At 46.7% G+C, this 25,328-nt stretch overlaps 1 protein-coding gene across 7 annotated transcripts in view; it reads right to left on the bottom strand.

The window, feature by feature from the left end:
* MARF1 (meiosis regulator and mRNA stability factor 1) overlaps window positions 1–25,328 on the bottom strand; it is a 39,919-nt gene that overhangs the window by 5,235 nt on the left and 9,356 nt on the right. For 2 of the 7 annotated variants that reach the window (XM_045992825.1, XM_045992830.1), the window contains exons 6-25: window positions 24,744–24,861; window positions 23,965–24,137; window positions 22,311–22,739; window positions 21,955–22,112; window positions 21,709–21,867; window positions 20,459–20,651; window positions 19,566–19,744; window positions 17,935–18,015; window positions 15,532–15,768; window positions 15,283–15,402; window positions 14,385–14,560; window positions 12,840–13,060; window positions 11,767–11,909; window positions 11,443–11,576; window positions 10,138–10,340; window positions 9,048–9,275; window positions 5,590–5,820; window positions 2,410–2,622; window positions 1,148–1,208; window positions 935–1,060 (exon numbers count right to left, since the gene is read on the bottom strand). In XM_045992825.1, the coding sequence (XP_045848781.1) occupies window positions 935–1,060; window positions 1,148–1,208; window positions 2,410–2,622; window positions 5,590–5,820; window positions 9,048–9,275; window positions 10,138–10,340; window positions 11,443–11,576; window positions 11,767–11,909; window positions 12,840–13,060; window positions 14,385–14,560; window positions 15,283–15,402; window positions 15,532–15,768; window positions 17,935–18,015; window positions 19,566–19,744; window positions 20,459–20,651; window positions 21,709–21,867; window positions 21,955–22,112; window positions 22,311–22,739; window positions 23,965–24,137; window positions 24,744–24,861 (3,583 nt within the window). The remainder of the gene's footprint in view (window positions 1–934; window positions 1,061–1,147; window positions 1,209–2,409; window positions 2,623–5,589; window positions 5,821–9,047; window positions 9,276–10,137; window positions 10,341–11,442; window positions 11,577–11,766; window positions 11,910–12,839; window positions 13,061–14,384; window positions 14,561–15,282; window positions 15,403–15,531; window positions 15,769–17,934; window positions 18,016–19,565; window positions 19,745–20,458; window positions 20,652–21,708; window positions 21,868–21,954; window positions 22,113–22,310; window positions 22,740–23,964; window positions 24,138–24,743; window positions 24,862–25,328) is intronic. The other 5 variants (XM_045992826.1, XM_045992829.1, XM_045992827.1 and 2 more) reach the window with 5 other exon arrangements.

Genomic DNA, 25,328 nt, shown 5'->3' with positions numbered 1-25,328 from the left:
CTTATTCGGAAACTGGTGGTAACTTCCCTGCAGGCTGTGCTGACAGCTGAGGGCGGGGAGTTCCATTCCCATGCTTTATAAAACGTGGAATGTGTCCTCCACACAAAGGTCACGGCAACACTTCCAATTCGCGACTTACAGAGTCATACAAAGATATAAGTCTCATATGCAGCAATGGAATCAAAAGTTTTCAGTAAAGTTACAATTGCTACAGAGCTCAAGCTAGTCAATTTCTACCTACAGAGGAAGCTCCACAAAAAATCTGAGTGGATCGATGTTGTTTTGAGTATTATTAATGCACTATTACCAAGTCTTTCTCAGGGAGGCCCTGTGACAGACTCTCTCCATCCAACTTGAGCCTGGTCCTTTGAGCCCTCTTCTCCACGAGGCCTTGAGCTTGGCCTTCCATGTCTGTCTGGTCCTTACCGAGCCCAGTCTTAGCAAGTATCTTGGGAAGTCAGTTCTGTGAGAACTCCGCACCCCCGCTCTCCGACCAAGGCCCTCAGTCCTCCACCCCTGATGTCTTCTCCTGGTGATGTGCCCCCTGCCAACCCCGCTCTGCTCCTTAACTTAACTAAAACATCCCTGTCCATCCTTGTACTCAGAATTAACTTCCATCTCCCTCCTTGGGTGCAGCAGAGCTTGCAACAGTCTTAAAATACTGTTTTAGCAAATGTTAGAAAAATCTTTTCCTCTTAAGTCTGAACTGGGCTGACATACTGTCATTACAGGGGTGTCAACACCCTTCCAGAACCCGAACCATAAAATGCTATAAAGTGCAGGCTCGTTTTTCTGTTACTAATCAAACACAAGACTGCTTTGGAGAATATACGAAGATCGCTCACTGTGGTCCTTGCCCCCACCCGCTCCCCAGCCCACACCCCACCAGGTCTCCAAGAATTTCACAAGCTTGGCTGTGTTGTTCCTTGCTTACCGTCACTGCCTGCTCCAAGTTCAAGTTCCATAGCTGTGCCAGATTCAGGCACCACCGAGATGTGCTCTGTGACCAAGGGCTGGTTTTCAGAATGGGTGGGGGCAAGCCCGAGGGAACTCAACCGACCTGGGGGACCAAGAGCAGCCGTCAGAGGGAAAAGTCAGTGGGAGAACCGGGATTTCTGAAGCAGGGAGGGTATGGGTGCTTACTTACATTTCATGTCATTTTTTAACACTACAATTCTCTTATGACCATGTCCTTTTATCCAGACCACCTGCACACAAGACATACTACTGGTTAAGCAGTGGAAAAGGAAGGGAAATAAGCCCTAAGTCCAGGAAGAACGGGACCTGTTCTGCTGACCCTAGATATCTTAGAAGTCAGAAACTAACGTCACGGAAAATTCTTCTATACTTTCTTTAGCTTTTAAAGTAACAGAAACTGGCAGAGACATGCACCTTGTAAGAAAACGTGGAGTCTAAAAATGATGAGACTCAGCTTTAAAAATATTCTTTAGGGCTCTCAGAAAGACCATCTCCCCAACACCAGTTCTGGTCTGTTAAAGGAGACAGTTCTCACGTTAAGAGTCCTTCCTATTTCCTCCAGAAACTAAATATACCCTAAGAGAACTAATGGGGACGTTCCAGACCCCTCAAACTAAGCTCCTGGTCTTAATCCTGAAACAGAGTCCTCGCTCCGCCTCCTCAGCGAAGCAGGAATGGCAGCGGAGGCCCCGGCTCCCAGCACCCCCACATGTGTCGGCACCGAGTCTGGATCTCAGCCGCCCTGGATCCTTCGCTGCCTCCTGCAATACTTTCACGCAGGTTCAGTCTCGTTATCACTCTCACCTGGGCTCCGGCCACGTCCAGGGTCCTCGCCAAGCTCCCTCCTCCCGTCCTGCTACCCTGGACACAGCACTGACACTGGGTTTTCACACATGAACCCGAGGCTCTCCACTTCTCTCCTCCCTCCCCAAGTGAGCTCCCACTGCACTGGTAGGTCCCTGCCTGGTTTTTGATGTCCTCAATGTTCCACACTACTTGTCACTGCTTTGCATCTGCTTTTCCAATCCCCTCTGCCCAGACCATCCCGTCTTCGTCACATAGTTCACGTCTATAAATCCCTGACATCTGGGCTCTAGAACTAACCCCGAGCCTGGACAGGGCCCTGCCAGTGGCCCCCCTCGGGGTACCCACAGATGGCTGATCACACTGCCTCATCACCCGCCAGGTGCCCTGACTCTCCATCGCCTGACACCTTTCTGAGGAAAGGGGCTGCAACTTACTCACCTGGCATATACACATTGAATAAAGGCTTGCAGAACCTAGGAGAAACGCTAGCATCATCCCTTTAATGCCAACAGTATGTCTTTCAAAATGCCTGCCATGTCATTCCTCTGGCAGCATTTGCTGACTGTGTTCAGGAGAGCCTGGGGCTCTCCTGGAAGACCCCCTCCAGGCTCCAGGAACACCCACCTGTGGGATTGCTCCCAAAAGCTCCTCCACGCTGCTGCAGCCATAGGTCTCGGGCTGCAGGGTTTCTCCGACGTATTTGGTATAGGCCACGGAAAACTCATGGAGAAAAAGCTGCTGGTAGTGGTACGTATGCAGTAAAGAGCGCACGTTCTTCGCAAACAAGTACAGGCTCGTAAGCCTCACACACTCCTCTGTCTTATCGTTGGTGAAAACCTGGTCCAAGAGAAAAACGCAGCATTAGAGATTTCCAGAGCAGGGCACCTGCAGGGGTCTCAGCAGGTTAAGTGTCTGCCTTCGGCTCAGGTCATGACCTCAGGGTCCTGGGATGGAGCCCTGTGTCTGGCTCCCTGCTCAGCAGGGAGTCTGCTTCTCCCTCTGCCTCTGCCCCTGCTTGTCCTCTCTTGCTCACTCTCTCTGGCAAATAACTAAAATCTTAAAAAAACAAACAAACAAAAAAAAAAACCTTCCAGGGTGACTGGTCTTGCCCCCACCCAAAAGTCCCAGATTCCTGCTGAGAGTGAAAAGGCACCAAATCAACCTGAAAATGGCCACTGAGCCTGGGAGGAGGGGGGCGCTCATTCAAGGATCTCGGCCCACAGCAAGAGCTGCTTTAGAGCAAACTACAGTTCTCGCCTCAGATGGCTGAGGTCTGGGGAAACAGCGTGTCAGAAAGGAGAGGAGAAGGGAGTTGGGGGAGACTGTTAGGGGAGATGAACCATGAGAGACTGTGGGCTCTGAAAAACAATCTGAGGGTTTTGAAGGAGCAGGGTGTGGGAAGTTGGGTGAGCCAGGTGGTGGGTATTGTGGAGGGCACGTATTGCATGGAGCACTGGGTGTGGTGCATAAACAATGAATTCTGGTACACTGAAAAGAAATTTTAAGAATTTAGAAATTTTTTTTTTTTTTTTAAAGATTTTTATTTATTTATTTGACAGACAGAAATCACAAGTAGGCAGGGAGACAGTCAGAGAGAGAGGAGGAAGCAGGCTCTCCGCGGAGCAGAGAGCCCGATGCGGGACTCGATCCCAGAACCCTGGGATCACGACCTGAGCCGAAGGCAGAGGCTTTAACCCACTGAGAAAATTAAAAAATTAAAAAAGGAAGGAAACTGGCAGATGTGGGGTCTCAAACAAAAGGAGGGGAGGCAAACCCCCAGAGTGAGAGGACTGCATCAGACAGCAGGGACTGAAGCCAACGAACCCCCTCGCCCAAAGTGGGGATCCCAGGAACTCTGTGCTGCAGGATGACATTAGTCTTCTTTAAAAAAAGGATGTGGGGCAGTGAGGAAGAAACCCCAAAGCTCTTCTGTCCTCAAGTAAACAGATTTCTTTACCATAAACCTTTCCAGAGTCTTAAATGTGTGCTGATCATCTCCAAGGGAAGGGGTATTCCCCAGCCCAAGCTAGCCACGGAAAGCCTGTCTTGGATTATCCGTTCATGCTGCCTAGAACCACTGTTCACGTAATAGATAATTAACAGAGTTTTCAAAATGTTGGATGTGATACTGGTTTTTTGGTTTTTTTTTTTTAAAGATTTTATTTATTTGACAGACAGAGATACAGCGAAAGAGGGAACAGAGAGAGTGGGAGAGGGAGAAGCAGGCTTCCCACGGAGCAGGGAGCCCAATGTGGAGCTCAATCCCAGGACCCTGGGATCCTGACCTGAACCAAAGGCAAACGCTCAACATTGAGCCACCCAGGTGTCCCAGTTGGATGTGATATTGTGAGGACAAACCAGAGCTGGACAGTAAAGGTGGAAAACAGTTTTTATTCAAGAACTATCCCCAATAAAAGGAAAGAACCTCAGTTCTTGGAGTTGGGCTCCAACAAAGAGAAGTGAAGATTTATAGCTGGTGGAGGAGTTGGTGTTGGTGGATGGAAAATTACCAAGACATCCAAGGTCGTGGTCTAGTCTAGAAGGCGGCTCCCAGGAGCCTGGCCTGAGTATGGCTAAGGAGAGAGTTTCTATCAATATCTCTCAATTATTTAGTTATCCATCATATGGTTATATGGTAACAATGGGAGAACGCACTTTTCCCACGTTGCCAGACTTTACTGGTTAATACCCTATTTAGAACCATTGTCTTGTGGAGGACTGTATTAGTTAGGTTTTCAGTATTTAAGTTGCTTTGGATTCATAAAATTAAGTGGTGAAGTTCTTTTGTTTCTTTTGTCTTTATGTTTTGCTTTTAACATGGCCTAAATGGTTTTTAGGAAGCTGCGAGTTATTCTTCAAAGTTAGTTAAAAATCCAACTGTTAACCTCTCTGGTCCTGGTGTCTTTTTCATTGGTAAAATTTCAATGATTTTAGAGTCTCCTTTGTGGTAACTAGTCAAAATTTTTTTTAAAGGTTTTATTTAGGGGCGCCTGGGGGACTCAGTCAGTTAAGTGTCTGCCTTCAGCTCGGGTCATGATCCCAGGGTCCTGGGATCAAGTCCAACATCAGGCTCCCTGCTCAGTGGGGAGTCTGCTCCTTCCTCTCACTCTGCCTGCCACTGCCCCAGCTTGCTCTCCCTCTCTGCATCAAATAAATATTTTATCTACTTGAGAGACAGAGAGAGAGAGATCACGAGCACAGGAGAAGGGTAAAGGGAGAAGTAGACTCCCCACTGAGTAGAGAGCCTGATGCGGGGCTCAATCCCAGGACCCGGGGATCATGACCTGAGCTGAGCCAGAGGCAGATGCTTAACAGGCTGAGCCACCCAGGTGCCCCGGCTGGTATAATTTTTCACTTCTTGGGTCAATTTTGTTAATTTGACTGGGGGGGGGGTGCTTATCTACATCTGTAATATTCTTCCGTGATTCTTCTCATCTTAAGTGCTATTCTTAAAGTCTACCCGGGTGACCAGCCTTCCCTTCTGACCCATGTCTGCCTGATGACAGCCCCCCAGCCTGCCCACACACCATCCATCTCGTCAGAAAGCGCGACCAGTAGCAAACTGCAGCCTGGTGTAGCACAAAAGCATCCCAGCTCAGGACTCAGGAGGCCAGGGCTTCCCCCTTACCTGGGCACTCAACTGGGCAAGGTGCCTGCACCCCTGCCCTGCCTCGTATGTTCAACCACAGAACAGCTGACTGCCCCTTCCCCACTCTACAGCCTCTAAGCCAGACCATCAGGTGACCCCGGAGCAGTTCAGCAGACCTCAGGAAGACGGTTCTACAGAACCGTTTACACTCGTACCTCCACTAAGTAGGGCAGACTCTTCAGAAGTTCGGTCAAGGTCATGAATCCATATTCACAGGGGTTGAGGGGAACACTGTGGGTGGTTTCGTAATGTCTCTTGAGCTCATCGACAGAAAGGTGGGCAGCTCCTTCCCAAGACATCAGCAACACCAGCAGCTGGGCAGTGAGGGCGCGCAGGGACTTGCGGTTGATCAGCTGGATCTGTTTGCCCGACTCCATGTCGGCAATCTGGAGGAACAAGAGGCCCAGAGTTTCCCAGTTCGAGAGCGGCACACTGGCCACAGCCACCCGGTTCAGCTACTGTCCTCTGGGCTAGGGAGACTAACAGAGGGAAAACTTCTACTCCCTTTTCCTACACAGAAGTGAGTGCCTGAGTTTGTCTCCAGCTGCTGTGGGACACTGGAGCGGGAACGGTCCTCTCCCTTTCTGCTGGTCCACGATCAGAGTCGGCCATCAATACCAGCCCTCTCTTACGGCACTCCTTCCACTCCCCTACAGGAGGTAAGACTGCCCGGCCGACACGCAGGGGCCCAAGACTCTGAACTGGAGGTTGCTGCGCTCTAGTCGGGGGGAGTCTGGACTGCAGGTGACGGTCCACAGGGCTGCTCTGCAGACCGACTCAGTCCACCTCTGTGGCCCAGAGCAGACTGAAGGCCCACTCTAAAGGCACCCGCACTCCTCTAGTCCATCATCACTAGCCAGCAAGAGGGTATTTTCCTATCAGACGACATATCTTTCCCTTGCTTCTCGAGGAGATACAGGGTCGGAGGGGGGCCTTCTGGCAAAGACACAGGTGGGCACTGGGGGAACAAACAGCAGGTAAAGAAACAAGCAAGGGCTAACTGAGAGCAGCAGGCCTTGGGTCAAGGAACAGGCTGAACTGAGCCATCCCTGGACTTAGAACCGGCAGAGCCTCAGTATGCACGAGCTTAGGTGCTGGGAGGCAAACCAAGTTTACAGTTGTCTGGTCTCCCAGCCAAGACCACAGGTCTCAGTGCCTCAGTCAGCGCTGGGTAATCAGAGGCTTGTACTCTCTGGGGCTCTGGGTTCATAATCCCAGTGAGTCCCTGGTACAGATTCTCACCCAGAGCCAAGGCAGGAGATTAGTGGGTAGACCCTCCACCCGACTTATCGTGGTTACAGATCCATGGAGATTTATTTCAATGACAGATTTCCTCTGCAGACACAAGGTTTAATCAAGCAACAGATTCAAGTCTAGGGGAATCCAAGCCATCTTCTCTGATGCCCAGACCATTGCTACAACTCCAGTCTTTCAAGGAAAAAAAATTAAAAGTTACCCTTTTGATGCTACTTAGAGACATCTCCCGATTCTGAACCCACGCTACACAACAGAATCAACTAGGGATCTTATTAAAAATGCCAACGCTCCGAGCACACTGGGACTTATTACATCAGAATGTCAGAGGCAGGGGTGAAGTCCGGGCATCAGCATTTCCCAGAGACTCCCGAGAGAGGCAGCAGCAGCCAGGGCAGCACACCAGAACCCCTCTGGTCCCTCCTGACTGCTGACGCCCCAACTCCCCACTCACTCGCCCTCGCTCTTCAAAGTGTCTGCTCACGGCTTAGACTTGCTATCGACTGGAGCCCATCACTGCCTTTGCACACTGGGTGACCGAGCAACCAGGAGGACTACCCCACCGCGTGGCCTTTCCGTTCCTCATCCACCCCATCTCGAGGAACATCCTCTCCTACTTGATTCCACTCCAGAACCCCATTCCCAGGTCACACTTGGGATTAACAGCTACTGTCTACTTTCCAAGTAGCTCATGCAAACCGCATGTGAAAGAATGTGTGGCACAGACACCGGGGCAGGGAGACTAGAAAGAGAGTCCAGTGATTGTCTCTTCTTCCTATTCTCTGGCTGCACCTGCAGGGACTCCCAAGTCCTCCCAATTCAAGTCCTCTCCCTTCTTCACACGTCCCTCTTTTGTTCACCTTGGCACGACAGGCCATTAATTCATTGCCTTTCTGGTCATACTCCATAAACTCCTTTGTCCCTGTGCCTTTTCTTTGCACTGTCTGGCAAACTCCTGCCTTGAGGCCAACTGCCTGCTTTCCCCGTGCCTGCAACAAAGCAGCCCGGTGCCACTGACCCTCCCCGCGGTAGCACTACAGTAGTGCTATGGGTCCCAACCCCGTCCTGCGGAGCTCCCCCTACTCCCGGCTCCCCCGCCTGAGGTCCCAAGCACCATGACAGCCACTTCAATCTTGAATCGGGTCTCTTTCGGTCCCTCCCTCTTCTTTCCAGTGAGGAACACCAAACCTACTGCAGCCACCCTACATTCTCTCCCTTCAGTCACAGTATCAGTATCAGGGCTGTGCCTCCTTCTGCGGAATGCCAATTCCCAGGCCTGCCTCCCCAGGAACCCCACCCTGCCGCCCTGTCTCGATTTTGTGTACTTCTCTTCCTCCAGCAGATCCTTCCCTGCGGCTCTCACACATGCTCAAGGCTCTCCACCTGGGAGCGAAGCAGCTACCAGAGAGCGCACTGGCCCACTCCATCCCGTAGTCTCCTCACATGGTGCTCGCACTCTCCTCCCTCACGAATACACAAGCCAAAAAGCTGTCTGCATTACCTGTCACTCCGGTCGTGTCCTAGTCCTCCTGCCTCAACCCAGTCCGTGTGCCCTTCTTTGGTCCCTGCACACTGACGCTAACCCCGTCCTGGCCAGCAACACTAAGTCTCCCCATTAGCTAGGCCTGAAGGTCACATTACTTAGTCCCTCCCTCACCCGTCCTCCCAGCAGGCGGCACTGGGAGCAGGCCACACTCCTAGTGTCCTTCCTGCTCTCCAGCAGCTCCTTCTCTGTCTCCTGTGAAGGTTCTCCTCCTTTTAATCGCACAGTACGTAACTGGATTCCTTCCAGATCTGGAACTGGTGCTGACCCCACTTGGTACATTTTCCCTTTCACAGCTTCCTCCTTAACAGTGAGTTTTCTCAGTCCTGTGCAGGAAGCAGCCTGAGACTGTCCAGCTGCTCTGCCTAGGATGGGGAGGGTCAGCTCAGCCCCCTGCAGGAAGAGGAAGTTACCCTCTCCAGTTGTAAGCCGGGCCTGCTCCTAAATCTACTCAAGTGGGTCAGAATCCGGAAGGGCTGTAATCCGTGATTACAGTCTCCCCACACCGTCAGAGACCACAATCTGCTTAGAACGATACTCCTGAGAAGAAACACCTCGGATAAAACAGAGAGCTCCTCAGCTCAAAGAGACATTACTTCCGCAAGGCCTCTAAGAAACACGCCAGAGCAAGACCAAAACTCTTCAAACCAGAGTCCTCTCCTACTACCTAGTAATGCATTAATGGCACACAAAGCACTTCCTGTGAAGAGGTGACCAGTGCCAGGGGTGAACAAGGAAATGCTAAGCACAGGTAAGCATCCCGGGTAAGATGCTGCCGCCACACATTTTCATCCATAAAAACAAAGATTTGCTCACCTTTACCACATGGCAGAGTTTCTGTGTTAAAGCCGAAATGGAACTGACATCGTAGTCTTGGAGACGAAATGTGTAACCGAAAGTTTTAGCATATTCTGTGAGCAGATCTGTCATCATAAGGCAGTTATCCTTCTGGGACCGAAGGAGTTTGACAAACTGGGCAGCCAGAGCTTTGACTCGTTCCACCTCTGTCAAAGTGAGGATTTTTTCTTCTCCACATTCCAATACCTTGGAAAACACACAGGGAGGAGGAAGGCAACAGTGAACAAGTTCGGATTGTTCACGGAATTCGAGGGCATTTATACACTTAGTAACCGAGAAGCACTCTGGGGCTCTTCTGTGGATACAGAGCTTCAGTTTTGCAAGATTTTAGTACCACTGAAATGCACACTTAAAAAAGGGTTAACTAGGTAATGTGTACTTTATCACACACGAGAAAAAATTTTAAAGTACTTTAAGGGTCAAAAATACTAATACTGGGGCGCCTGGGTAGCTCAGTGGACTAAGCCTCTGCCTTCGGCTCGGGTCATGATCTCAGGGTCCTGGGATCGAGCCCCGCATCGGGCTCTCTGCTCCGCAGGGAGCCTGCTTCCTCCTCTCTCTCTGCCTCTCTCTCTGCCTGCCTCTCTGCCTACTTGTGATCTCTCTCTCTGTCAAATAAATAAATAAAATCTTTAAAAAAAAATACTAATACTAATAAAATCAACAACAGAAATCTGGTTCAACGTCACTTAACAGCCAAGCATTCGCATCACCTCATAGACTCACCCCCACTGCCAACCTGAGAGATTTAAGTCTAGCAAGAATGGAAGAATATTCCATTTAAGAAATCAAACTATTTAATCTTTTTTTTTTCACAATTACCCTGAAACAAATTCAAAGAATAACTCCTTTCTTTATTAAAGTTTAAAACCCCACATTTACCTAAAAATACTAAGCACTGAGCCAACAACATAGCTTCTCTGATCGAAATATTGAAGGTTTCCCTCTTATTTCCTAACTCCCTATTCCCAGGAAAAACAGACCCGGAAAACAAAAATTCCCCCCCATACATTGCTCAGAAAAGGATAACTGGAATCTCTTCACTCACTTGTAAAATATCAGGTATGGCTTCAAAAAGTTCAAGTAGTTTGGTAAACCCGTAGTATGCGAGTTTGCACTGCCGGCCAAAGTGGTGGTGGTAGGAGGGGATAAATTTGTTAAACGGCATCCGGAAGTGCGGCTGATGCCGCAGCAAATCGACAACATCCTTGGAGAACTGTTTTGTCCTTTCTATCTCATCCTGGGTACGCTCTTAAAAAAGAAAAAACAAATCACAGTTTTCTTCCATTCATCTGTGTTAAACCTGATTGCTGTGTTAGTCCTACGCGCAGATGACAAGAGATACCATCTCTGCCTTCCAAACACATGCAACCTAAAACAAACACGTTCGTGTTCTCTCTCTGCAAAATGGTTTTCAAACTCAGTCAAGGGCACAGCACCAGGAAGCCAGGAGACTACTATGGTATACTACGAAAGACACATACACACACCCCCATGTAGTTTTGCCTTGAAAGCTAGGTGTCTTTTCTCTAGCTCTCCATCCCTCACTCCTATCCCATATATATGCACACGACATACTTCCAAGTCTCTGTACTTGAAAGAGTAACCTAGAAATTATTTCTATAAAGTTGCATTTCTGAAAAGCCAGACATTTTTTGTGTCTTCTAATCTTCGGTTAAAATTGCTAGCAGGACAGAGTATCAGGAAATAAAAGTTTATCAAAAGTACAGGGGAGAAAAAGCTTCAACTGCAATTTTTGCTTCTATTAATTTTTAAATCAGAATCTGAAGATTGACATGACTCACTCCAAAAGCTTTCAGGGATTATGATTTCACGAACAGGAGTGTTCTGCAGGAACACAGGTTAGGAATCACGGATTAATAATACTGGGAGAACATGGCAGTAGGTACACGTAACTTTACTTATCTCAGCTCCCAGAGCTCAATCAGAAGGACCAAAATGAGAAAGACAAAACATCTGCTTGGATCTTCTTTCTTTCTCAAGAGTGCAGTCAAGTAGCTCAGTTAAAGAGAGGAGACAAGCAACAGCCATGGTAACTGTCTCTCAGCCGGATAATTGTGGTGTCAACAGCCACAGACAGGCTGAAGACGGCATTTCAAGAAAGTGCTGCTTATGCCTTTCTTTCCCCTACAGTGAATTCTAAAAAAACTAGCTTGCTTTTCTTGTTGGCCAAGTGGCCGCACCTGCTCTGAAGAACCCCAGATCCAACATACCACAATAGTTCTCACGATGCACTTTCCACAGAATCTTCAGGAACCATGGAGGCGGGGAAAGGGCATAGGATTCGTGTTAGGATACACAACTGTCGAACAGCACATTTAGGTCAACATACCTCTCTTGGGGATACAAATCACCATTTCATTATCTTGTTGGGACAAGCAGATCGTTGTGTCTGGGATTTCTGAGACAATATCGATCAACTCACAAACACCATATTCGGTGACATCCCAGTCTTTTGAGAAACACCTAGAATTCAAGCAGGAAAGTGGGTAAAGAATCAGAAATATCACTTGCTAAATTCACTTTTAAGTCTTCCTCAAATATGCTAAACAGAAAACATCGGATAATGATTTTAAATCTGTGGGAAGAAAAAGTGTACTGAACTATTTTCTTTCTTTTTTGACCCCCCGCCCTCCCAACCTTCTCATCAACTCACCAATGATAAGCCTGTGAGAACTCCCTCACAATGACCTGTTTGCTGGCTTGGGATTTGAGAAGTTTTAGTAAATCCTGAGTAAAGCGCTTCACCTGGGCCCTGTGGGTAAGGGTCAACAGACGTTTGGAGCCCATTCCGAGAATCTGCAAATCAAACACTTTGATTATTTATACTTGTCAGACCTTGGCACGTACTGACTCTCTGGGTGATGGCATTCCCTCTCTCTCCTGTTATTTGTCTTGGAGGACAGGTCCTTTTATGTATGGGATCAAATACATGTAGTCAACAGAATGCAGACGGTCAAGATGAACGACTGCTCAAGGGCTGGAGATCCCTGCCCCCGTTTTGTTTGCTCTTTATACCCCTTCCCAAATAGTCATGAGGACGGAAATAAAAAGCATATTATTAATCTGGGCAACCAATTTTGTCTACAAAAGACAGCGAAGGTGTTCCAGGCCAGTTTATAAGCTGGAAGCTGTTTTATGGGTAAGAAGCTATGGAACAAGGGGCGCCTGGGTGGCTCAGTGGATTAAGCCACTGCCTTCGGCTCAGGTCATGATCTCAGGGTCCTGGGATTGAGCCCCGCATCGGGCTCTCTGCTCTGCAGGGAGCCTGCTTCCTCCTCTCTCTCTGCCTGCCTCTCTGCCTACTTGTGATCTCTCTCTCTGTCAAATAAATAAATAAAATCTTTAAAAAAAAAAAAAAGAAGCTATGGAACAAGCTGAATTAATAGGGTAAAGACTCCTTAGGAACCAACGCTAGGCTCCAGCCCAGGAGCTGGTCTTTAACTCATTGATGAGAGCTAAACCCATGTTCATGGCAGCTCCTCTGTAAGAGTGAACAATCCTGGAGAGTCCTGAGCTAGGGAGAGGAAGGTCAGTCTACAGAGATTAGAAGAAAAATACTCCTCAGTGCTCTGAGGGGTTCCTTTTTTATGTTTAAACTCACAGTTTTCTGGAAAAACTGAGAAGCCACCCCGAATGAGGTTACCGGCTATCCTGTTTCCCTGAAGGAGCCAAGGCCATAGAGGAACGTTCCTGTCATTAAACGAATAATCCTTAATCCTTCCTTACCTGCAATACGTGAGGCACGGCTTCCAATAATTCTATCAGCTTGGAGTATCCATAGTCTGATACCCGACACTGCTTTGCAAAATGGTGGTGGTAGGACGGGATGAAATTACTAATGGGGATGACACAGGACGGCTGGCTCTTCAACAGGTCGATCACTTCCCTGCTGAACTGGATCAGCTGGGGGTTGCCCACAGGACTTTTAGAACGCAGAAGCCAAGGATCTAGACAGGGGGAGAAAAAGAGAACATGCCTAAGACAGGATTTCACCCCTGAAAGAAAGCTAACTAACTTCACCCTCCTTTGCCTCAGCTCAACCATAACCAAGGAAATGAGACCAAAGGGCCGCTGTACTTCTTAGCATCTACACTCAGGTCCCATTTAACTATGGACGAGCCCAACTTCTCCATGGGCTGGCAGATGCTCTACCACTACTTCTCAAAGTCCTGCAGTCAAAGTAAAGCATAGTTCAGCAGAGTGTGAACTTAAAGCAGAAGTGAAATCACACAGGATGTTTCCAGCTTATAAACTGGTTATATTTCTAAGATTCATTTGAACTTGGTCCCATGGAACATACTTTCCGACAGAAACAAAGTTACAGATGGGGAGCAAGTAGGTAGCCCAGAAAAGTCTAATTAACCTGTAGGGAAGTCGAAAACATTGTGCAGGAAACCAAGGAAAGCAGTAATGTAAAACCTGCTGATATAAAACTAAGAAAGAGATTCTTGTATTTACCCTGAATGTCCATGTAATTAAGAAAAAGTTTTAATTATGAAAGTATAATCGGATGGAAACGTTTCTACAAGACTAGCAGACTGACGACAAAAGAGGAAGGAGAAAGAGCGCAGTGCATGGAGCCTGAGTGGTCTAGGGCTGAGGGGAAAGGCCGGAGAAGGTGATAAGCAGCTCTGATACAAACGCTTCTCCTTCCCTGGTAATCCTTACCTTTCTTCCCACGGGGTGGGGGTGGGGGGGAGCCAAGGAGGAAGTGGTCGGGGTCAAAAAGAAGGAAGTGTGGATAGGAAGGCAACAATTTTCAGCCCCGTTCGCAAGTGATGGGATTAACACCTGCAGCCTGGGAGGAGGCCTGGAACTCAGACACTCACCCAAAGCTAGGTTTGCATTTCCTAGTCCTTTACATGGAAAGCTAAATCTGTTTTCACATTTATCCAAGTCACCAACGTTGACCAAAACGAATTTCAAAGGTAAACCTGCATTTAGCAGTATTTCTTTCAAATACCTTGAAATAATTTTTAAAAGGCTGGTCAACTGACGAGCCAAAAAGCTTCACAAAATTAGGTGGGTCTAAAGGTATTTGTAACAGTGAAATGTGGCTTTTAAACTTTTTTACAGAAATTTACGCTGGGACTTGCAAGAAGTCTGGTTCTGTCAGACCTTCAGCACTTCAGAGAAGTTTCAGTTTTTACAACAGCAGCCGACATTCATGGTGCTCCGCACTTGGCAGACAGTGCTGCCGTGCAAGACAAAAGCCAACAGCCTCCTCTCGCAGTGGCCAGTGGCTCAGAAAAACCAAGGCCTGCCTCCTACCTGTGTTTGGAGGCGGGGGCTTGTTGTGGATCCATCTGACCACTTTGATGCCACTCTGCGCAGTGGCAATGTTTACTCCCGGAACACAGGTGACGAGGTGTTCTAAGGGAACGCCTGCTTGATTCTCCTGCACTACTTCCAGCTCGCCAAACTCGGCAGCGTAACAATCTGGAAAGCTGAAGTGGGGGAAAGGGAGGCTAATCAAACTAACGGAAAAGCAAAGCACCTGCTACACAGAAATCTTTATTTTAATATATCCACTCATAAATCCTTTCTCCTTAAATCCTCAGGATCTGGGTTTGAACGTGAAAATTCAGGTCCCAGGAACGGGGAGGCCATCACTGAGGCACTGACCTCTTTGGAGCTAAGGATACCAAAAATATTCGGACAGTGTTCCAGCACAGGGGGTGAGAAATAAGCCAGCTGGGTTCCAAGGCCGTTATTTACCTGCTTTAAGGTATCAGTGGCTTTAAGGCAAACGGGCTTTAGGGCCCACATTGGGCCCTGTAGTAAGTCTACCCGCCCCCGGGATGCTTACATGGCCTTCTGAAGAACACCTCTCTCTCAAGCTTTACAAGTGACTGCTTGAGGTGTGTGCACTCTAGCAGCTCGTGTGCATACTTCTAGAACAGCGCTTACATGAATCTCATCTCTGTGGGGAAGAAACGTTCCTATTCGTTGCTTGTGTTTCTAAAAATCAGCACACACACCAATTTTTTTGTGGAGATACCGAGCAAATGTATTATCCCATTTCAGATATACTTTGATGGCAAGGCGCTAAAAATGTTAGCATGAGGCATTCTATGATGCTCGCTTGGGAAGAGGGGTGGGCAGAGGGCAGACTTTCTAGAAAGAGGAGAACCAAGGCATCATATCTCGTTGGCTTTGACATGTTCACCTTAACAAAGGCACGGTGCCCTCGTGTGTCTGCAGAAGACTGTGAACCTGGGGCGCAAACGTCTTCAAAGAGAGAATCACAAAAGGAATCTTATACGAGTCTGGATCAAATTCATGTTCACTACAGAAAAGAGAACACAACAGTTGGCTGACGTTTCTCAGTGGTCTAAAACATTTGCAAGGTAATTGTAACGGATATTCCATGATCTTATGCACAAGGATGATTTCTAAAAGGAAACGAGTGTTATACCTGAAGTCCTTATTGGAACAATGCTGTCTGCAGACAGGCTCGTGATATTCTAACTCTTCAAATATAATTGGGCTGCAATTCGTTGAGGAGCCGTCGTGCGACTGGGAAGACCCCAAGGGGCTCTGCCGGGCCTGACTGCTAGGGAGGAGACACACCAGTCTGCCATTCCCTTGCTCACGGATTGTGACCGTGTCTGTTAATTTATATAAATCCGACACATTCAACTTGTGTCCAAACCTGAAAGTGAGGAAAAGGAGAGATATGCTGACTTAGAATGTTTTTCGTTGGTTATACAGAAATGCCTGTGTATCTGATGCAATACGGAGCTACTGCCAAGAATCGTTCCTCTGTCTCCTCAAACGTAAAACTGGAATAATTCTACTACAAATTCATTCACTACCAAACCAGTAATGCTTGGCAATTCTTCAAGTCACCTCTGGCTCACTGCCCTTTAGTCACTATGTCATTTGGTGCTTATTCCTCGAACCCTAAAGTTTCTGTAAATGACCTCACCTAATTTCCTGAGATGGAAAGCTATAGGATAGGATATGACCTCTTAACTCGGCTCCCCCAAACTGGAAATCCCTCTGGATTACCTACCCCTCTCACCATCTCTGCTCTCCTCCCTCAGAAGAGGTATACTCATTTTCAGCTACTCCTTCCCCTCATCTATGCCTCAACCTCATTTCCAGAGGGTCAACTCCTCAATCATCCCCCTGACACAGGTCTTTCACACTTGGAGCTTAAAGGCACAGGCTCAGAAGGCAGAAAGATTTGAGTTCACATCCTGACCCAACCTGTGTGGCCTCAGTCACCTTGGTTCTAGAACCTTCTAGAAAAAATCCCGGCCTTAGCTTTTCCAAATGCAAAATGGGAAGATAATACCCACCTCACAGGGTTGATAGGAGGATTAAATGTTATGTCTGGAAAGAACCTGGCACACATTAAGTGCACGCTGACCATCTACTGGTTTCTTCCCAGGGCCCTACACCGATGCTCAGACGAAGCTCGGCCTCACGCCCTCGCCCTCACTCAAGCTGTCTACCCCTGCGCACAAACACTCCTGGTGCTCTCGCTCAGTCCTGTAACGTCATTATACCTCTAATGGAAACAGCTGCTCTCTCAGGAGCTGCTCTGCCATTTTACCATCCCGTCTGTCAGCCTGCTGCCCCCAGATTTTATCCACAGGGCTCTGCAGGGATAGCTCTCAAGTCACCAGCAGCCTCCTTCTCCCTCCCAAACCTCGAGCCATCCCCACACGTCCTGATATCACTCTCCCCTCTGGGTTCTCTCCCGCTTCCTGTCCCTCGTGGCATTTCATCCAGTTCTGCCTTTCTCTGGGTTGCCTCTCCCTCCCAATCTGCTCCCCTATCCCACGATCCCCCTTAGGAAAATAACTGCCACATCTTTCTATCTTCAGTGTCCAAAAACCAAGGACAAAAACTCACTGCACCTCCTGAACATGCTTTCTTTATTTCTCCATTTCTGGTTCAACCACACAACCATCCTCCCAGTCCATCTGGGGCAAAAAAACCACTCAGAATCAAAATGACCTCTACTGTTTACTTTTTCTTCTACATAAAACTAGTCACCAAGTCCCAACTCACCAACAACTCAAACTTCGGTATTCCAACAGCATCTGCCCAGGCCTGGGGACTGGTGTGGCACTGTCCCTCCGTCCCTCCCTCTGCCCTGTCCATTCCACCTCCGACGGAACCGTCACCAGAAAAGTTTTCCTGAAGCATGGTTCCTGCCACCATACCTCCCCCTTCACTCCTCCACAGATCAGGGCTCCCATGGTTCAGAGACTAACACTCCCAGCTCCTTGTTCCTTTCATCCTCATACCATTTTCTCCTCCCTGCACTTCCTTTATGATAGTTTTCTTTGTTCTAGAATGGTTTGTGAATGTTTTCTCTTCCGTTCCAGTCATAAAGTCCTCAGGGACCAAGGGCTGTGTCCTCCCAGCTCTGCACTCTCCAGACAGCCTCACACTTTCATTCCACTAATACCTGCTGAGTGCCTGCTAAGCCCTGTGCACTGAAGAGACTGTCCTAAGTCCTTGCTGTCCAGAAGCTACAGCCTAGAAGGTGCTCAAAAATGTTCACTCGATGAAGAACAAAACTCATCAGTCAAATTGGAAAAAAAAAAAAAAAATGAAAGTACAGCTTTAGGCACTGAGGCCTAAATTTGCTAAAAACAAAAGATGCTTTTAAATGTATGTTAAAACTGAAATCTGAATTTGAATACCACTGCTTTTAGGTCTTTTCCTCCACTGGGCTGGACATTCCTGCAGAGCGGCTACCACAGTTTTATGCCAATCACCAATCAATATAAGAATTCTGGAAGCTGCCAATCAGTACAGACTGGATCAACGAGAAAAAAAATGAATAAACCTAACTTACTTTTTCTCATAGATATCTGTGAATTTAAAAAGAGGCAGACAGCAGGCAGGGGCATCCTGAAGAATAGACATTGTTTCTGCACTGTAAAACAAAATTTTACTTTATTAGAGATGTTATTGGACATCAACAGATGATTTCCAAGTTGTATTTAAAAAACTGAGTTCACATAATTAACACAAATTACAGCTGACCCTTGAACAACTTCACGAATTGGTATTCTTGTGGATTTCTTTTGATAAAGGCAGTACAGTCCTCTAAGTGTATGTGCTCTTCCTTATGATTTTAGTAATGGTTTCTTCTATCTTACTTTATTGTAAAAATACAGTATCTAACACATGTAACATACAAAACAGATGTTAATCCGTTGTTTATGTTACCAGTAAGGCTACTGGTGAACAGTATGCAATTAGTAGTTAAGATTGCGGGGAGCCAAAAGTTGTATGTGGAGTTTTGACTGCATGGGGAAGGGGTTGGCGCCCCAACCCCTACGTTATTCAAGGGTCCGCACAACATAAATTTACTGGTTTCTGTTTTGTCAAAATTAATTTTCTGGAAAAATTTAAACAACTTTAGGGACAAGGTAATTAAAGAATATAAGTCAGACACAAGCATAGGGCTTCTCACTCAAGCATAGGGCTTCTCACACCTGTGTATCAGAAGAACGCTGACTACTCTTGTGAGACAAACACCTTCTTAACTCAGAGTAAAAGACAGAACAGCTTGAATGTCTCCTGCCATGTTGGGGTTCACGGAGTTCATGAACTCCACGTAGGGGTGGAATTCCCATAGTTGAGGATATACAACTGAATACAATGTATCATCCCAACTATGGTCTTAAAAAAACAAAAAGGCAGCCAAAAACAGAGAGAAAACAAAAGGCAAAATGTTGAATGATCGGCTTTGAGCCACAGGATTATGGTTTTCTCCCCCTCTTCTTTTATGTTTCTGACCTTTCCAAAGTTTCTTCCATGAGTATTACTTTTATTCTAGGGGATAAAAACTGTAATTTAAAATAATGGTGAAGTACATGTCACAGAAAAATACCTTTAAGAATTCAAACAGATTTTTAGAAGTGAGTTCTGTTTTACTCATTTCCCCCCAAAACAGGGAGAGCTGAAGAATCACCAAAGCGCATTAAGAATCAAATCACCACCAGGTTCCTACCACTGACATCATCATAATGCAGACTTGCAGATTGTCTCTTTGATATTAAGCATCTATCTGCAGGTTGAGAGCTTGGAGCTTTGTAGACCTACCCTTTACAAACAAACCAACCTTCTCCCAAGATTTGGAGGTAGTATTTCACACTTTCCAGGCTTATAAACTTTTATCATAGAGGGCTACTATTTTTAGAACCTGTTCTGGATATGTGGTGTATTATTTTACTCCTAACTGCCTGCCAAGTTTGAGCTGTACTTCACCTTTGAGTAATGACTTGAACAAGAGTAGAATTATTCTAACTAGCTTCTTGCTGACTTCCAGCTTCTCTCTCAGCTCTACCAATTACGAATAAGCACTACTGCATATGCAATCGTCTGAGAGGGTTGGGAAAATGATCGAATCTATTTTCTTATTTCTAAAATTGTTTCTGGGCCAAATATTATTTCCTGAAATAAATGGTTTGTTTTTACCTCAGTAAAGAGAGTGATTTATTAGCAGCTCCTGTGGCAAGTGAGACCAGGATCTTCTTGCTGCCAATTTTGTATCTGTGGAGGCTATTCACCGCACTGATTGCTTCTTGTAAGTTCTCCATCTGAACAACAGCCTTGAGCTGATAATCTGTATGGGGGCTGAGCTCAACACTCTTCACCTACAGCAGTAAAAAGGAAAATGGAATGCTATGTCTACCCAGAATCCTGTCATCCCTAAAACTGAAGGTGAATTATTAGGGTACATGTTTGCAGACTTCCGTGCTTCTGTGAGGGAATTTGTCCAAACTCTACACTTTTGCCAAGCAAAGCCTAAGCGAACTAGGACTGCGTGACCTTCGGGGATATGAAACCGGCCTGGCTCTGGCTCTGGTGCGCACAGAACTATCATGCAGGCTCAGGAGCCAATACATGGGAGGAGTCTTGGGGGGTCTTCTCTGGACCCTGCAAATATCTGGGGCATAGCCATTTAATAATCTGGAAAAGGTGCACTTCTAGCAAACAGCACCTAAAAACTGCATCAATACAGAAAGATGTTAACAAAAACAGCCAACGTTACTTCAGAATCCTATTCCTGTATTCTCGCGGTCAGAGCTACATAAAATCCATCAGCGTTTTATTTCCCAAAGTGCCACTTAAATCTCTGCCCGTGACCACAAGTGCTTCTTCACTAGGTCTCTTGCTCTCTGGGGCTATGGCCTAAAAACGGGAGACACAGTATCACCACGTGCAAACCACACGAAAAAGGACGGTGTTCAAACTCATTCAGTAATCCTCATATCCTGGCTGTAGTTACGTGTGTTGGAAGACATGCTCTCGACCTGGAGTGCTAGCGAAGGGTAAAAGAAAGGCAGGAACGAGAGGGAAAAGGTTACCTTGCCGTGCCTAGAAAACGCTTCCTGCATGAGCTGCTGCAGCTCCTTCCGGGACAATCTGTAGTCGATGTTGCTGATCTGGATGTCAGCACCATTTGCAAATGGGTCTGGACTGTCAGCACCAGTGCTCGGATTTGCAATGTTGAAAGTAAGTGGGGACGTTCTGTTTAAAAGGTTTGGAGACATACTCCTGCTTAAGACATACATACTGAATTATTTTTAAAAACCATGGTTGTATTTATTTCGTTCGTATCATTTAGGATTTGTTTGAAGCTATACATAGGAACAGCTTTCCACAAAACAACCAAACTAAATTTCTGGTGTTTTGTTTTGTTTTTAAATATTTGGTTTTCAAACGTATGTTTATCTTAAATATACACAGATTTATTGTCAGAAGTACCACCCGTTGGCCCCTTATTGACCAGTACATGATTTAGTATCAAATATCCTTTCACTGGATTATTTAAAACTACAGACAAAATATAGGTGGGCCTAATGAATTAATTTTCCACTTGGGGTATTTGTTCTTGGTTAATTAGCCTGTGAGACTAATGTAAGGCACTTAATCTCTCCCTGGCTCTGGAAACGCTAGATATTCTTGCTCGTGTGCTAGAGTCTTTCTCCACATCAGGAAAACTTGCACACGAATTTTAAAATGTAACTTTACAGATCCAAAGTCACTTTCTGGAGGGAGTCTTCACCAACTCAGCAGAAAAAGACAATGCTTGAAGGAGTTCACGGGATGCAATGGTGCCTTATGGCTCTTGCCCTCCGGGCCCCTGAGGAGTACTCAGTGTGAGTGTGGAGGGCTTAGGTAAGTGTTACTTAGGTTTAGAGACTTCTCTAAACAGTGATTTAGAGACTTCTCAAACAGCTACTGGTAATTACCCTAGGAGTTAAGAATAACCAGCGCGTGTCCACTTTGAGCTTCTTTGACAACATGACGAAGTCAGGAGGAGATGGTAGGGACGTCTTAATGTGCGTCCCATCTGGGCCAGGGACTCCCAGACAAGTTTCTCTGACCTCTGCTTACCCAGATCCCCACGTGCAAGAGGGAGAGCAGGTGAGCAGCAATGCCCCCAACGCCAGCTGAGATTACCCGAGGAAAAGGGGGGGCTGGGGGAGGAGGGGTGGAAGATTCCTCTTCTACCTTAGGCTCTCCTCGATCACTTGTATTCTTCCAAACAGATGTTATTTTGTAATCCCTCCTCTTGCGAGCAACTATCCCACGATTAAGAAGCCAGACTCACCGAGACGACCAAGACTGTGCGGCGAGCAGAGGACTGATCTGCCTTGATGTGATCAACTTGCTGAAAGCCGACGGGTAACTCACTTGGAACGGGGTCTCCTCTTTATCTCTCTTCTCCACGGGAGAACTGGTGACACTTCGGGCACAGAGGTTCTCTTTTCTAATGGAGGGAAAAGTCGCAGGGGAAGGGTCACTGGATTTCCTTCACGTTAGACAAGCATCTGCGAGGAAGAGTGAGCGAACCTACTTCGGATTGGTTTTGTAAGCGGATTCTGGCGTCCCCGAGTTCTTCGGTGCGGGCGCTGCGGCACTCGAGCTTCTGTGAGGAGGTGTGGCCAGCCTCGGGTGACCCTGCTGGGAGTCACTGCTTCTAGTTCCAGTCCTCGACTCCAGGCGGCACAGCTCCTTAAAAGAAACAAGTGCAGAGGGGGTGAAAACGTAAGTACCCACGGCGTGTTACAGCCTGTCGGGGAGACACGGAGCTCTGAGTATGGTCAAAAATGAAAATTTCAAAAGGATACGCCAAAAGCAAGCGGGCATATCAAACACAGACACAAACCAAACCTACCATAAACTTCAGAAAGCAAGAGGTATCGAAGTTACCTGTAAACTTTTAACATTTGTGTTTTTTGTAGCAGATCCAGAATTTGCCTGCGACCCTTTTCCAGGCGTGGCTTTGGCACTGGAAGATTGTTCACTTGTATCTTTGATGAGGCACAATTTTGGATTCTTAAGTTTTTTGGGAGACTTCGCTTTATCGGCAATTGCACTGGAACCCTTTGTCTCACAGAGTTCTCTAGTTTTTGGAGTAAATGACACAATGATCCTATTACCAAAGACATCTTCATTTTCCATTCGCTTCTGCGCCCGTTCCGCACTATCTTGGTTTATGAAGCGGAGAATCGCACTGCGGCCCGTGATACTCAGCACTCTCCCACCACAATTATCAGACAGGCGCCTGAGCCTGCTGCTGACGCTCTTGCCATCTTTATTTGCTGGTAGGTTATAAACATAGAGCAGAGTGTGGCACTGCTGATACAGAGGAGAAGTGTTACAACAGGTTAACGGGGGGCACACGTTCAATCACACAATCAGAACAGGAGTGATCTCCAGGCTTAAGCTGACAGCCTTAGCCTTGGAGGGGAGGTCACAATGATGTAGAGGGGAGAAGGTGAACTTACTTAGACTGAAAAACACAGAAAGAGAGAAGTGTACCTTAAACGATCGCTCTTGTGGATGAGAATGGCAAGATTTAAAGTTCTAATTGATCAAGTCTTTTTTTCTTTTTTAACCACCAAGAATAAGGAGCTCCAAAGTGGGCAATCTGTTACCTAAAGCACTACAGCTGACTTAAAGGCCTTGGAGATTAGAAAAGGGAATGCTGATCTCTTCAGAGTCACCGATGTATTCTCCAAATAGCTTAGAACAGTTCAACACTGCAGTAAACATGCTCATCCAAATCAAGACTTTAAGACATGCTCACCCTGCTGGAAATATGCTCACGTTCCCCTAGCACGTGGCGCCACGAGCTACAGGTGTAGCAATAACCACTACAAATTGTGCCAGTGCGTGTGCATGGTGGGGAATGCAACTGTAGAAAACAGGACTCCCAATGCCTAAAAAGGGTACAATTAGGGGCACCTGGGGGGCTCAGTCAATCAAGCCTCTGACTCTTGGTTTCAGCTCAGGTCATGATCTTGGGGTCATGGGATCGAGCCCCACGTTGGGCTCCACACCCAGCACAGAATCTGCTTGAGATTCTCTTTCCCTCTGCCCCTCCCCCTGCTCACTCGCACCTGGCCTCTCCCTCTCAAATAAATAATCTTCAAAAAAAAAAAAAGTGTATAATTTCTCTGTTTATTTGACTCCAACTTTGAGTGTGTGCAAACCATCACCATATTCTTTACCCATGCCTGGAAGCAAAAGGAGTACTCAATGTTTCCATTACTTCCATTCCATGGACACAAAACACTGCTAGCTTTGGAGACACTGAAAAGTGGCTGCTGGTTAAGGTTAACCTACATGTCAATTCCTCGTGATACTGTGCAACAAAATAAAAGCAAAATCCATACATATCAATTCTCCGTATGTTTGTAAGAGAAGAACTATTTCAAAACCTATTTCAAAACTCTGGCCAGCCTCCTACAAAGAGCAGCCTCACTTGGTGGCCCATTATGGGGCTGGGATGGGGAGGGGGGTCTTCACCCTCCATAACGTAACGTCAGAATACAACAAAAAGGAACACAAACCCACTTACTGGCATTTTTAGTGGTAACCTAGGGGGCAGGTCGGAAATGAACTCTTCGAATCTGATCAGCTCATTCGCGTGATGTAGCAGTGCTTCGGAGGCCTGGTTTTTATGGACCAAAATTATGTGGAAACCATGCCTGTGTCTCAGGTCACTGAGTTCCAATGCAAAATTGACATCAGCTGCAAGAAAAGGTACAGCCCGCCCCCATCCCCAAACATTAGGAGGACTGGACAGAGACACATAACTCCCCTGACACCCACTAAGAAAAAAAAAAAAAATGGCTGAACTATAGAATTCAGAGTCGCTCCCCACCTCCCACCGCTTCTTGGAACAGGAACACATTTCATATTGGAAGAATTAAGACCACAGGACAATTTCACCACATACTTCTACGGATTCCAAGACACATGTTACTTCCCACAGTGAAAGAAAGCAAGTTATTAACATTTTGGGGAACATCAACTTTGGAAATGCTTCTTCTTAGATTTTTTAAAAATTTGCTGGGCCCAGGGTAAAAAAAGGATTAAAAAAAAAGTTAAAAAAAAAAAAAAAGTTACATTTTCTTTAACTGGTCCCACAAGAATTCTTACTCATATCCTAAGGAAAAAATACACAAAACCCACACAGACTCCATTTCTTCTCTAAACAGCTCTCAGACATTAAGCATAAATATGTGCGGTGTATGTCAGCCTCTCTGGGGGCATATTTTACTTTAACATGTTCTGGCTTCTGTAACAATTCTGATCCATGAGTTTAGCTGAAACTGGCAGACCTTCCGCACTTACTCGACACAAGAACCACAGTGGCCGGAGCAGTGTGCGTGTTTGCGAACCTTCGGAGACTCTGGCGGAGCTTATCGTCAGCCGCATTCTTTGCGGTAGCGTTGATGTGGGCAACAGTTACCTGCATTAAAGTAAGGACAAATGAGCAAGAGCTGAGGTCAGAAAACCACGACACACTCTGCCTGCAGCTTACAGTTAGTCCCTGAGGAAAGACACTCTTGTTATTACTGCCACTTAGGAGTGGAAAAAAATTCTAAGTGGATCTCAGTAATTTCAAATTTGTCTCTCCATACGAAGGAACTAGACCCGTTATCATCCCTGCTCACCTCTCTAATCTCTGCTTTTGCACTTCATCCATCCGCCTTTGAGAAAACAGGCAGAAAAGGAAGTGAAAGTTGAAGTAGGCAAGTTAGCTCTCCCTACCAGCTTTTGCCAACAGCTGGGAAGTAGCAGAGACAGGTGTATGAGGGAGGTAAGATTTAGTGCTGTACGGATGTCATTTGTCGCCACTTATACATCGTCTGTGGCTTTCAGGATCTGGGGTCAGGTGGTGAGAGAGGAGAGACATCTGTCCCCAACAGAGCTCAA

Source organism: Meles meles, chromosome 21 (assembly GCF_922984935.1).
Source record: "Meles meles chromosome 21, mMelMel3.1 paternal haplotype, whole genome shotgun sequence".
Lineage (NCBI taxonomy): Eukaryota > Metazoa > Chordata > Mammalia > Carnivora > Mustelidae > Meles > Meles meles.
Note: the sequence above shows the minus strand (reverse complement) of the source record. Positions and strands in the feature narration are given on the sequence as shown.